The sequence below is a fragment of the Doryrhamphus excisus genome, linkage group LG19 (assembly GCF_037039965.1).
Source record: "Doryrhamphus excisus strain RoL-2023G ecotype Guam linkage group LG19, RoL_Dexc_Guam_v1.1, whole genome shotgun sequence".
Taxonomy (NCBI): Eukaryota; Metazoa; Chordata; class Actinopteri; order Syngnathiformes; family Syngnathidae; genus Doryrhamphus; species Doryrhamphus excisus.
Window position 1 is genome coordinate 4,183,041 of NC_136375.1, and position 13,055 is coordinate 4,196,095.

Genomic DNA, 13,055 nt, shown 5'->3' on the forward strand with positions numbered 1-13,055 from the left:
TAAACATGGCATGATGTCGTTCACTGGACTAACAATACTGGCCTATTTTGGACCTTTTATATAGGCCTCCAAAACCAATTCTTCAATGATGTATTGTGGAATGTGTATTTGGTCCACTTTTGCATGTCCCCTCAGGGGCACTGTACTTTCTGCAGTCATCCACTAGCGCTAATAATTTCCCATAATACTCCAACCAGCCTTCTTAGCCTCCTGGTGCTCAGTGAAGATGGAGGTGGAGTTGACCAAACCACCAGGAGTCATATGTGATCAGTGTCTACGCTTATTTGATTCAATTTCTGGTGTTTGTGTCATCTTTTAAGTAGGGCTGACATTTTTTTAAATTAAATTAATCTGTTTTCCACTTGATTAATCATGATTTGCAACTATGCCCACATAGTTGCAAATCATGAAATATTCAAATTTTGACTGTATATTATGAAGAAAAAGATGACAGGACACCATTATGTATATATTTGGATCAACAGCTTCAAATGAACTGAGAATGTAACTGGATCTAAAATATAGCACACATGTCTATTTGCCTAACACTTGCCTGTTTGTGTGGCGCATTTGCAGTATTGGCGACATTCTGACATCTGGCTGGAAAATTCATACAGGAAAATACATTTATAATGGAGTTACAGTTATAATGTTTTATGGTATCATAACCCTGCATGTCACTGGTTTGTATGTACTATAAATATATACATTTTGATGTAACACTGTATGCAGCGTGACTCGTCACGTGTGACTGTTTACTATGTTTCTGCCGCACGGGGCGCTATAATTTTATGTTGCATTATTTCCGTCGAAGAAGAAGTGGAATCCACAACAATAACACAGCTAGCAAGAAGAGAATGTGGTCTTTTCACTCTTAAATATCTCCCCGAATCTTCATCCTATTACCGAATGACAGCTGCTGTTTATAAGTAACGTCATACAAAGTAGTTTGCGGCAGTAAGAAGTGTGATGTGGTGTAGTTTCCCCGCTCTAGCTTACTTAGGCGCTACTTAGGCGCTAGCTTAGGCGCTAGCTTATCGTGTTGTAAGTGTACTATTTCATGTCAGTGGAGTCACGCTGCGTGTGCACACATGGAGAGTTTATACAAGCGCAAAATGTTCGCTTCAATGCGCAAAACCAAGACCGACCTGTCCAAGAAGAGGCAGATCGGCTTGCCCGCCTCCATCCTGGACGACAGTGACGAAGGCTCCTTCTCCTCGTCCTCGTCCTCCAGATCCCAGTCCGACTTCCACAGCTCCCCGGAGGAGGACAGTGAGCAGGACGAGTGGGAAAGGAGCGACTCCGGGGACACTTCCAGCGACCACAGCCGCTCTGTGATTCGCAAGAAGCGCTCCTTTCTGGGAGGACAGGACACATCATCATCGTCATCCTCCTCGTCCAGCACTGCCAGAGAACAGGATGACGATGACGACGATAATGATGAAGATGACGGGGGAAAGACGGGGGATTCCAGTCAAGTCAAGAGGATGGTGCAGCCCAGGAAGAGGAGTCGGCTCCAGCGGCAGGATGATTCCGACTCGGACCGGGCTGACGAGAAGCGGAAGGAGGCGTCTGAGAAGGCCAAGAGGAGACAGAGACACAACAAGCTGCTGGCGTTGTCCCGGAGGATGAAGGCCCGTGTTCCCAGGAGATGGAGCCGCGTCAAACAGGTATTACACCTGTGCAACACCACCGCGCACATTAACACTCATCCTTAAACCGCTACAGTGGAACCTTGCTTAGCGTCATTAATCAGTTGCAAGGGTCCGCTCTAACCGAGACATACTCCGACCACGTGCAAACGTGTTTTTATAGCTTTACAACGATGGGTGTCCTAACAGTAATAGAACTTTGAATGAAGAGCTCACACTATATGACTTCAGTTCCCATGACAACTGTTCATAAACACCAAACAAGACAATTTATGATGGATTGAGCTCCACTGCCAGCAAGCAGACAAGGGTCAGCTTGCATTAATAGTGCCAAACAGCAAAGGCTTCAATGGAGTTAGTTTCAACCACCAACTTGTCTTATATATTTCCTAGCTACCTTTGAGTGTTAAGTTGCTGTATGATGAAATTAATGTTCTTTGTAAGATGACACAGTGAGTCACACTCCTGTGATTTCCGATGGGTTGGCAAGCTTGTTGTGAGTTTACTGATAGCTGATTGGCTCTTGCCAAAGAAAGATCTACCATTTCTTCACTGACTCGCAAGCGGCACAGTAGTAATAGTTTTAAAGTATAAGAGATGTCACAAGATGACATTTTGAGCATGTGGGCGCGTGCCCAGAGGCGGGCCGTGGGTGGAATGAATTCAAATAGACTATTTTGTCATGAAGCACAAATTCAAAGAAATACAGCTGGGATAGGTGCATATTCTGGAAGATCCAGAAAGTTTTGTGTTTGGGTTATTGTGTGTAGCTGCTCTATAAGAGCCCACAACTCAATACAAAGGGTCGAAAAATTAGCATATCATAGGTCCCTTTGAAGGAAAAGAACCCCCAATATATTACACCTATTAAGTATGGTGTAATTTATGTTCATAAATTGCCGGGGGAGGGGGGGGGGTCACAGCATGTGACGTTGCAGAAGCTCTGTCGTAAAAAACTGTGAGTGGAGGAAGTGACATGCACAGCCAATCATATATGGCTCTTCCGTTGTTGGTTAGCTCAACGAATAGCTTGCGCGTAGTTCTTGCAACCCTCAAACTCAGCCTGCATGCTACGCAAGGTCACTACTTTTATAGCAAGTTTTTGTGTTAAATTATATTTTCAATAAGTAAGAATAACATTTTAAAAACAGCCGCGGGCCACAAATGGGACCTGGGACGCACTTTGGACACCCCTGTGTTTGAGCATGATTGCACAGTGGAGAAGTTGGCATCCATGGATTAGATAAGATTAGCTAAGCGTACCATGACAGCAACAGCGTGGTGCCCAAATTCACGAGTATCAGTACCTGGAGAACTGACGTACTGCAAGTATTCCACTGGCGACACAACACTTCCTGTATTTTCAGGACGAGGAAGAATCCAAAGAAGCTGAAGATGAAGTTGATGGAGATGAGGATGGAGGAAATAAAGCAGAGGCTGAAGCTTCACGTGGAGACGAAGGAGGGAAGGGAGACGATGAGGAGAAAGAGGAAGCAGCGGAGAAGCTGTAGATAGAGCCATCCAGTCATCCATATACAGTATGCTCTTATTTCACCCTTAGCAGTGGAAGTGTGTCCAGTATTTACTTTGGTCCCGGCAGCACTTCAAAGACACACATGCACTGCTAATGACTTTGTCAGGAGCATCGTGAAGAACACAATCATCACAAGATGACACGGAACTGCTGATCGCAAAGTGGAGCTCCTGGGTGGTCGGATTATTAGTATTATTTTATATTGTGATTATGAATGAGTTGTTTGGGGGTGAAGAAAATGTTTTTAATTGAGCCACATTGCAGTACAAGAGGTTACGAGGATGGATTTTGGGAGCATCTGCAACACTTTTAACACATGCTTTTCTTCAAATGGCTGCTTCAGTGACATGTCCCATTCTACATTTACACCTTTTCACACTTGCTGTGTGTACCTGGTTATGTTTCCAGTGTTCTGGACTCTTCCACCTCCTCACGTGGAAGTGTCATATCAGGAATGCCACTACAAGAACCAGAAAAAATAACCTCTCACGTCACAGCTTCAGGAAGTCTTTTGGCAGCCATAAAGTTTATTTTGGAATGTAAGAATTGTGTCCAGTTGTCCCCCGTTTATGCCGGTTAATTGGCATAAGAAGTGAATTTCCACAAAGTAGGATTCCGTATTAATAAAAGGAATATTTTCGTAGTTATGGCATAGAAAACGATCCTCTAAATATGGTTTTCAACATTATTAGAGCCCTCGAGACATGAAATAACAGCCGTGTAATCACTTTTACATTTGTATTATCCAATATAGTAAAATAGGACATAAATCGACTTCCTTGTTCATTTTTCTTGACAGTGTACTTCCTGCAGCAGCTATTGCCTCATCAGTGTATTGCAATGGCAGCTTTAAATGGCGTATGGTAGACATAATAAGACTAAATTAGCCATTTAAGACGTAAATAAGACTCCTGCTCGTGTGGGTCAAAGTAAATGTGGTCCCTAACGGACCTTAGTGGCGGGCGGACAGAAAGTGACGTCAGAGATTCAGAGTTGCCTTTTAGCTTGTTGTGGGTTATGGAACGACATTAGCCCAATTATTATTATGTTATTATTATTGTGCCTGGGTTGTGAGATAATTTAAACCCGCAATAAAATCAGATACAGGTCACATATGAGCAAAAACTGACCTGCAATAGTTCATTCATTTAGACACTTTTGTGCTTGACAATTTTCATTTAGGCCAAGAATAAGTATAATTTACTTAAATATGAATATTTTTTTTTACCAATAATAGGCCCTATTCAAACACAAAACAGTGATAATTTATGAAGTCATTCATTTTTTGAGTGAGGGGAGGTTGCCATGTTCAAACAGGGACTACTGTATTTAATCCGGAGTTTAGTGGGAAGATTTTTTTCGTTTTTTAGGAAGCTGAAGACCTACTTCACGGTCACTGCTCATCGGCCCTCGTCCCTCCACGAACAGTAGTATCACAAACCAATTCTCCAATATCCAGTTTGTTTTAGCTGTTCGCTGATCACCATTAGCACCTAAGCAGACCGCCAACCAATCACAACAGAGGAGGCGTGGTCAGGGGAAGAGAGGAATGCAGATTTAGGCTGGGTCAAAGTCTCATCAGGAATGGTGGATGTGGCAAAAAGAACGTGACGTTATATTCCATCGGCAACACATTTGTCTCCGTGTATTGGAGTAAAAAACAGAAAACTGTTCACAGGAATCTGAATGAAATATTGTTTGATATTTATGACAACGAATGCTTAGGACTGAGAGGCCAATTAAAGATGATGAGGACTTTGGTTTCGTCAACGTTTTCTGACTGATTTGAGTGTTGCACACATTCATGATGTAAATGTTTTCTTTTTACTGTGTAAGAAGTAACTTGTGTAAAATGTAACACACCAACCAACTGCTTCCTTTTCTTCTGAAATGTGCTGCTTTAAAAAAAAATCATTATGACCTCGTCTTTCTTTTAGTGATGTTGTGTGCTAAAACGATACCTTTGCCCAATAGCCACAAACATTATAAGACTCATATCGAGCCATCTCAGATGTTTTTGGTTCAAGCAGCAGCTTAAAAAAAAAAATCACTGTGGAGGCCTTGAGTCTTTTATTCAACATGTCCACAGTGTTGTGTGTTTGCGTGATTTTCTTGGCTTTTCTTCTTGATGAAACTTTGAAAGGCAGCCAGCTTCATGATTAATAAACATTTTGCTCTACCGGAAACATTTTCTTGTGTTCACCATATTCTCACACAAAGCACTACTACTAAACTAAGCATTCCAATGAAATAACATACAATTAAACAGCATTATAAAGAGATAATTTGACTCAAATAAAACACAATTAAACAGTGTTGTGTCAGGTTTAAAAATCCAGATGCTTGTAAAAACACTGCCTGTACAAAGGAAGACACAGAGAGATGAGTTTCTTTTTACTTGCAAGGAGAGATGATGGAGACTGCACAGTTACAATCCTCCTACCAACTCTGAAACAGTCTCCATTCTCCTCGCTATTTATTGAATCAGGAACGCCCTAGTTACACGTGGTTTCACCTGCTAAGGGAAGGGGGGTCTAACTATTCCAGTTGAAACCGGTTCTTTTGCACAAAATGTTATCCATAGTGTGTGGGTATCTCCTCTTTGGCATGTGATCTTCTGGAGACACACACACACACACACATATACATTCTGGGTCACATGTAGCTATTTCCTGTCCACGAGGGTATGATAGAACTATCTAGTGAGAGAATGTTTTGTCACGTTCTGTTTTCTCTAATCATGTTATACACCAAATGTGCAGGCGTAAAATTAAACAGCTAGTAAAATAATTAATTACATGCAAATAAATAAATAAATAGAAAAAACTGACAGCGTAAACTAAATATTTTACTAAAATTAAATAAAATTCAAACTAATACAATCAAAATAAACACTGTAGAATAAAATAACACAATTAAACAGTAAACTAACTACTTGATAACATTAAATAACATTCAAATTTTAATTCATAAATATAAAAAATTAAACAGCTAGTCAACTAAATACTTTATAAAGAACAGCTAAAACAGCGTGTAAATTCAATATTTCAATAAAATAAAATACATTTAAAGTGTTGTAAAGTAAAATCAATTAGTAAACAGATAATATACTTTCACTTTAACGATAATTGACGTCGTCAATTACGTATCAACAAGTGGCAGGGCAAGTAAGCGAGGGCGACTTAAACAGGTATTGGGATGCAGCCCTATGGGTTTTGGGTCTTTAGTTTGTAGTGGTCATTTCTTTTCTTCTCGACAACGCCCACGTATGACGTCACAGTCGCGCCTGTACCGGAATGGCAAATGAGTGGAGCGTCAAGCGGGAAATCACTTCTTAGCCAATCAACTCGTAAAGCGTAGATCACGTGACCTAAATGACACCGTCACGACGCGTGGTCGCCATCTTTGTTATTGGCAGTGAAGCTTGCAGAGAGAAAGGTAGCCAGTCGTCGAGTGTCAGCAGAGTTGTCAGGACGGAAACAATCTGTTATAGAATCAATTACTTAACAGTTATGGTTCAGACCTGCTCAGCATACGGCTGTAAAAACCGCTATCACAAAGATAAAGACATCTCCTTCCATAAGTGAGTTCAATTCAACTGTATGTTGACAATTAGCATTGGCTATCGAGTCGTAATTAAAACACATTATTACTTTATTTTAACGGCACATCAAATTAATTAACTGTGACTGTAAAGGACGATGTGCACGTGAAATGAGGGACATATACGGTTTAAAATCACATCCTCTAAAAGGATTCATTTCACTCCTCAAACATTATTTTATATATTACTCTTCGAACATGCTCTTTGATCTGCTAATTGTTTTTCCAACTGTTTACTACAACCTTTACTAGTTACCAGACACTTTTACCACGTGCAGCTGTTTACTACCATTTTTACTCTATAAAGTAGTTATTAGAGACACGTGCCATGTTTACTACAATGTTTACTATGTACTCACACTCGATACTAGTTACTAGACGGTGTGTCCTGAGTTATTGATACTTTTACCTTGTGTGAAAACATCACTTAACCCTGTTTGGATGCGGTCTCGATGCAACTGTGACCGCACCATAAGAGACGCTATGATGAAAATTGTCTTGTCTGTCACTTTTAATGCTCTCAATGTACCCCAAATTGCCATAAAATTGGCAAAATGGCAATGTATGTATCATGCAGGTAATACAATGCGAGTGGATGGACCGAGTCACGACACAGTCTTCTTTAAAATATTGTTCAGCGGTGTTTACACTTGCACGCCTCCCCACTGTCCGCCATGGCAATACAAGACATTTAGACTGGAAAAGTTGAAAAAGTTTAGACACCACTTACGTATTTGGCATGCAATCCGGGACTAAAAATTGTGTGCATTGGCACAAAATGTATTATGCAGGACATACATTGTTCCCGCATGGGTATATGTTATCGCCACCACTTCCTACATCCATGGTGCAGTCGTGGCAAAGCGAAGGGAAAGAGCGAGAAGAAGGCATAAACGAGAAAAAAGGAGTTACGGACATTGTGGGAGTTAAGCCGTTTATGTGGATGAGACACTCTTTGATACTCACCGTGTTCTCATGTTTATCGTGTTTATGCATAACCGCTGTATATCTTCATTTCTGGTCCAGGCACGGTACCAAAGTACGGTGTGAAGACGTACACAGATGCTGCTAAAAGTACATTTGTGTATTTGTCAGGTTTCCCTTGGCGCGTCCAGACATCTGTGGCAAATGGGTGTCGGCAATGAGGAGGAACAACTTCAAGCCCAGCAAGTACAGTAACATCTGCTCGCAGCACTTCACCAAAGACTGCTTCAAGAGAGAATGCAACAACCGTGTACTCAAGGAGAACGCCGTGCCCTCGCTCTTCCACTTCAACCTCAACATCAAGGTAAAGCGTGTGTTGCTGTCCTTCTCGATAACTGCTGCTAGCTAGGTATCGGTGGTTTTTCAATGGGATCAGATTTATCATTCATTTATTTTCTACCACTTATCCTCACGAGGGTGGCGGGTGTGCTGGAGCCTATCCCAGCTGTCTTCAGGCGAGAGGCGGGGTACACCCTGGACTGGTGGCCAGCCAATCACAGGGCACATAGTATAGACAAACAACCATTCACACTGTCATTCATACCTATGGACAATTTGGAGTCGCCAATTAACCTAGCATGTTTTTGGAATGTGGGAGGAAACCGGAGTACCCGGAGAAAACCCACGCATGCACTCCACACAGAGATGGCCGAGGGTGGATTCGAACTCACCGTGTGGCCTGCGCGCTAATCACTCGGCCGCTGTACTGCCTCAGATTTATCAGTTCCCCAAAAAAAACCTTCTTTGTCTTTCTAACAGTCGGAATGTCTGGAGGATCCCTTTAGCTCTGAGATCCACTTCCCCCTTTCGTTTCCTTTGATGTCTGACCCGGTCATGGAGGAGGTGGAGTCGGAACCCACCAGGAGTCCGCCAGCCACCCACAGCGACACGGTGGTGGTCTCCTGCGACCACAACTACACGGCAGAGGACTCTGCGCGGCAGAAGAAGCGCATCCAGCAGCTGGAGGAGCAGGTGGAGCTTCTCAGGAAGAAGCTGAAAACCACCCAGCAGAAGTGTCGTCGTCAGGAGAGGCAACTCAAGAGCCTGAGGGTTTCATACAAGTCGGTCAAGACCGCGTGCGATGCGCCGGTTGCTTTCAGCGAGGGTTATGTCATTTTACCAAAACATATCTACCAAACACTCAAAGGCATCGAGTAACAAACACACCAAGACTTCGAATCTACTGCTTATCCTGGACAGTTGATGGAGTTTCTGAGCGAGACGACTGTCAGCAGAAGAGCCCACTTGAAGCAGCCTGCACCATAAGACTTAGACTTAACATTGAAATGTTGTCATGCTGGACTACAGCGACGTATTTAATAACAACCTTCCATAACAGTGGACTTCATCAGCACATCTTTTGCACTTTCAGTGGGGAAAATATGCATTCGATCCTTGGCTGATTTTGTACGTTTACCCCTGATAGGTTTACCCTTTACACATAATAAAGCTTATGAATTCATTTACAGGATATTTGGTTAAATGAGGAGTGACCAGAGATCTTTAAGAGGGGGGTCCTGGGATCAGAAGCCTGTGTTTGGACTTGAAGCCAATCTTGGTCTTGTGCCTCATCCACGACAATCAAATTAGTACTTCATCCCCTGCTGATTCATTCATTTATTCATTTTATACCGCTTATCCTCATGAGGGTCGCGGGGGGGGGGTGGTGGTGGTACTAGAGCCTAACCCAGTCTTCAGGCAAGAGGCTGGGTACACCCTGGACTGGTGGCCAGCCAATCACAGGACAGATATAGACAAACAACCATTCACACTCACATTCATACCTATGGACAATTTGGAGTCGGCAATTAACCTAGCATGTTTTTGGAATGTGGGAGGAAGGAAACCGGAGTACCCGGACAAATCCCACGCATGCACAGGGACAACATGCAAACTCCACACAGAGATGGCCGAGGGTGGTCCCCTGCTGATTTTTTTTACCAAAATATGAACACTGCATCATTTAGTGGTAGCAGGGACGTTCAAATAACAGCAGTCTGTTTAAAAATGTGAGTAAAACTCAAATTCCCGACACAGTGGAACCTTGGTTGGTTAGCCTCATTAATTAGTTCCAGAACGTCTGACTCACCTAAACAGATTTTCCCATAAGAAATAATGTAAACCAATTCATCCAATCCAAAATGATAATGTTAATACGAAACAATTACAGGTTCAATTCAAGTATTTATTGTCATTGTACCAAAGTCAGTCATTTTCTATACCACTTACGAGGGGGTGCTGGAGCCTATCCCAGTCTTCAGGCAAGAGGCTGGGTACACCCTGGACTGGTGGCCAGCCAATCACAGGGCACATATAGACAAACAACCATTCACACTCACATTCATACCTATGGACAATTTGGAGTGGCCAATTAACCTAGCATGTTTTTGGAATGTGGGAGGAAACCGAAGTACCCGGAGAAAACGCACGCACGAACTCGGGTATGTGAGGTCTGCATGCTAACCACTTGATCACCGTGCAGCCGTATTGTACCAAAGGAACAACAAAATTGTGTTTGTAGAGTCCACATGCATAGTTAGTAAAGTGCAAAGCTGGTAAAGTGCAGACCCAAGTGAAATAAATACCCATGCTGTAAGAATAAGGATTCTTCCTGCTGTTTTTATCACCCGCCGGAGTACCTGCTGGTCAGTCCTAGTGCCGCTGGAAAACCACGCGAGGAGTCCATATGTCTACTACCCATCACTACCGATCGTTCAGTTCTAGAAGCTCAGTATGTCAGGCATTGGCCTTTTCCTACAACTGAGCCAATGAGATGCCCCGGGAAAGGTCCTCAGTCACTGTCCCCCCCCAGGAACTTGATACTGCTTACCCTCTCCACCACATCGGTGTCTACAAAGAGAGGTTGGTGGTCTTTGGGTCCTTTCTTACAACTATTTCTTTGATCTTTTTGGTATTTAGAGCCAAGTCAGGGCTCGACAATAACGATGTACCGATGGCCCGGGGCAAGTTAAAACAAAATTGGGGCAAGTAAATCCAATCAGGGATATTCCCGTTGAGCAAGTGCACTTTAGCATTCCATACTGCCAAGAGTTTTTTTAAAAGCGGTTCTTGTTGGGTGTTGGTAAAACACGGACTGCGTAGTTCCGGTGGTAATTTGCAAACCAATCCTTACAAATCTTGAAATGGACCAATCAGAGTCGTTTATTTAGACGGCGGTCCGCAGTCCACAGTCCGCGTTTTACCCACACCCGTTCTTGTTCGCGATCAACCAATCAGCGACCGTTTGACTACGAAAACATCTATCATGGCGTCCCTGCCAACATGGTCTAATTCTTCAACAACTTCTGAAGGAAAACAGCAAAAAGTGATGAACCAGTGCCTCCTAAACAAGTATTTTATTAGCATCAGCAAATCAAATGATGGCACAGGTGAGTGAATCACATTTTGTGACAATTTGAAGTGGTCACAATGAAACACCACCGATTAGATCCAATACCAAGTGCTGATTTTGCACAAGCTACAAAATCTAGCAGTTCCATTTCTCTAGGAATTTTTCTCACCTTTGCTTCACAAATTATTGGGGCAAGTTCGGGCAAGTAGTTCTCACCTTAAGGATTCCCCATGGGCAAGTTTGTTTGTTTGTTTGTTTTTAATGTAGCGCCCTGCAAGTTGTTGTTATGGCACCAAGACGCCAGATGTTGTACCTCATTGTCATTGGTGGTACGTCCGATCACTGTGGTGTCATTGGTGAACTTGACAAGAAGTTAGCACAGCAGTCATGGGTGAATGAAGTGTAGAGCAGTGGGCTCACAACACAGCCTTGTGGGGCCCCTGTTGACATGCAGAAAACATATACAAATACAAAAAAATGACAAATGGAAGGGATAAATTCATGTTTAAGGTTACAATCTGTTTGTTTCCACCACTGAAAAAAAAATCCCAACAGGATGTAATAATTCTGAAATAAAAAGGCAAAATTATTTTATAAGTTGAAATTATGAGAAAGAAAGTCCTAATTATGAGGTAGAAAAGTCATACTTGTAAGAAACTGACACTATCCACACAAATAAAGGGTGTGATAACACATACATGTTGGTATCGATGACAAACATCACACATGCAACCAAGAACTGTCTTATGTTTTTCATAAACTGTCCAAAGAAAACCACAATGGAGCGCTGAGCTAACCCATAAAATTATTTAACTGATGACCTGATGTTCATTATTGTTCATGCTTATCAAATACATAATAAAAAGTTGATGCTCATCAATCATTCTTCCTTTAAAACTGTGTTAAAGATCTACAATGAACTTATGTGTAATGCATTCAAGTGTCAGCGGTGTGGAGCTGCATTTTCCCCACATTAAGTGTGTCACGTGATGAACAAGCGAGCAGTCCGGGATGTACCTCACCCCTCCCCAAACGGGATAGCTACTAGCCTCCTCGTGAGGATAGGCTGGAGAAAAATAGATGGATGGAAGAAACTGTAATGCCATACTTGGCCAGCGGGTAGCACTGCAGGCTAGGTGTCCACTGGTTTAGTTCCTATAGAACAGGGGTTCCCAAACTTTACTCAGGGCCCACTTCTAAAAAAAATAAAAATCAAAAAAATGTCTGCAGCCCTCCTTTGTCCTATAAACAGTACATAGACGAAATGCTGCATTCTCAGAGCAATTAAGTTAATAATAGTAATATTCATTCATTCATTCATTTTCTACCGCTTATCCTCATGACTGTCGCAGGGGGTGCTGGAGCCTATCCCAGCCTGTCTTTGGGCGAGAGGCAGGGTACACCCTGGACTGGTGGCCAGCCAATCACAGGGCACATATAGGCAAACAACCATTCACACTCACATTCATACCTATGGACAATTTGCAGTCGCCAATTAACCTAGCATGTTTTTGGAATGTGGGAGGAAACCGGAGTACCCGGAGAAAACCAACACATGCACGGGGAGAACATGCAAACTCCACACAGAGATGGCTGAGGGTGCATAATAATAATAATAATAAATAATAATAAATAATAATAATAATCATTTTATTATTTACAATAATTGAAATGAAAGCAGGGGGATAAAGGAAGCCCAAACTTTGAATCTGTGGTGTACACACAAGACTAAAACGAATTAATTCTCATACTTTTCAACTGCATCCAAGACTGGCATGATGACCAGAGAGCTATGTTCCAATCATAAACTATATAAGGTTCCTAAAATATTGTGACAGGTCAATAACACTCAATGGGTTATGACTTAGGCCTATAAATATTTTTTTAATCTTGCAATAAATATTTTACAATAAAAATAATAATATTTGCA

At 42.2% G+C, this 13,055-nt stretch overlaps 2 protein-coding genes across 2 annotated transcripts; both read left to right on the forward strand.

The window, feature by feature from the left end:
- The first annotated feature begins 804 nt into the window (after nucleotides 1-804).
- ccdc82 (coiled-coil domain containing 82) lies at nucleotides 805-5,372 on the forward strand. The gene is made up of 2 exons (XM_058057278.2): nucleotides 805-1,670; nucleotides 3,020-5,372. The coding sequence occupies exons 1-2, from the start codon at nucleotides 1,092-1,094 to the stop codon at nucleotides 3,161-3,163; spliced, it is 723 nt and encodes a 240-aa protein (XP_057913261.2). The 5' UTR covers nucleotides 805-1,091; the 3' UTR covers nucleotides 3,164-5,372.
- Nucleotides 5,373-6,579: 1,207 nt separating this feature from the next.
- On the forward strand, nucleotides 6,580-12,001 carry LOC131107348 (THAP domain-containing protein 1). The gene is made up of 3 exons (XM_058057281.2): nucleotides 6,580-6,769; nucleotides 7,885-8,077; nucleotides 8,533-12,001. The coding sequence occupies exons 1-3, from the start codon at nucleotides 6,699-6,701 to the stop codon at nucleotides 8,929-8,931; spliced, it is 663 nt and encodes a 220-aa protein (XP_057913264.2). The 5' UTR covers nucleotides 6,580-6,698; the 3' UTR covers nucleotides 8,932-12,001.
- Nucleotides 12,002-13,055: the final 1,054 nt, after the last annotated feature.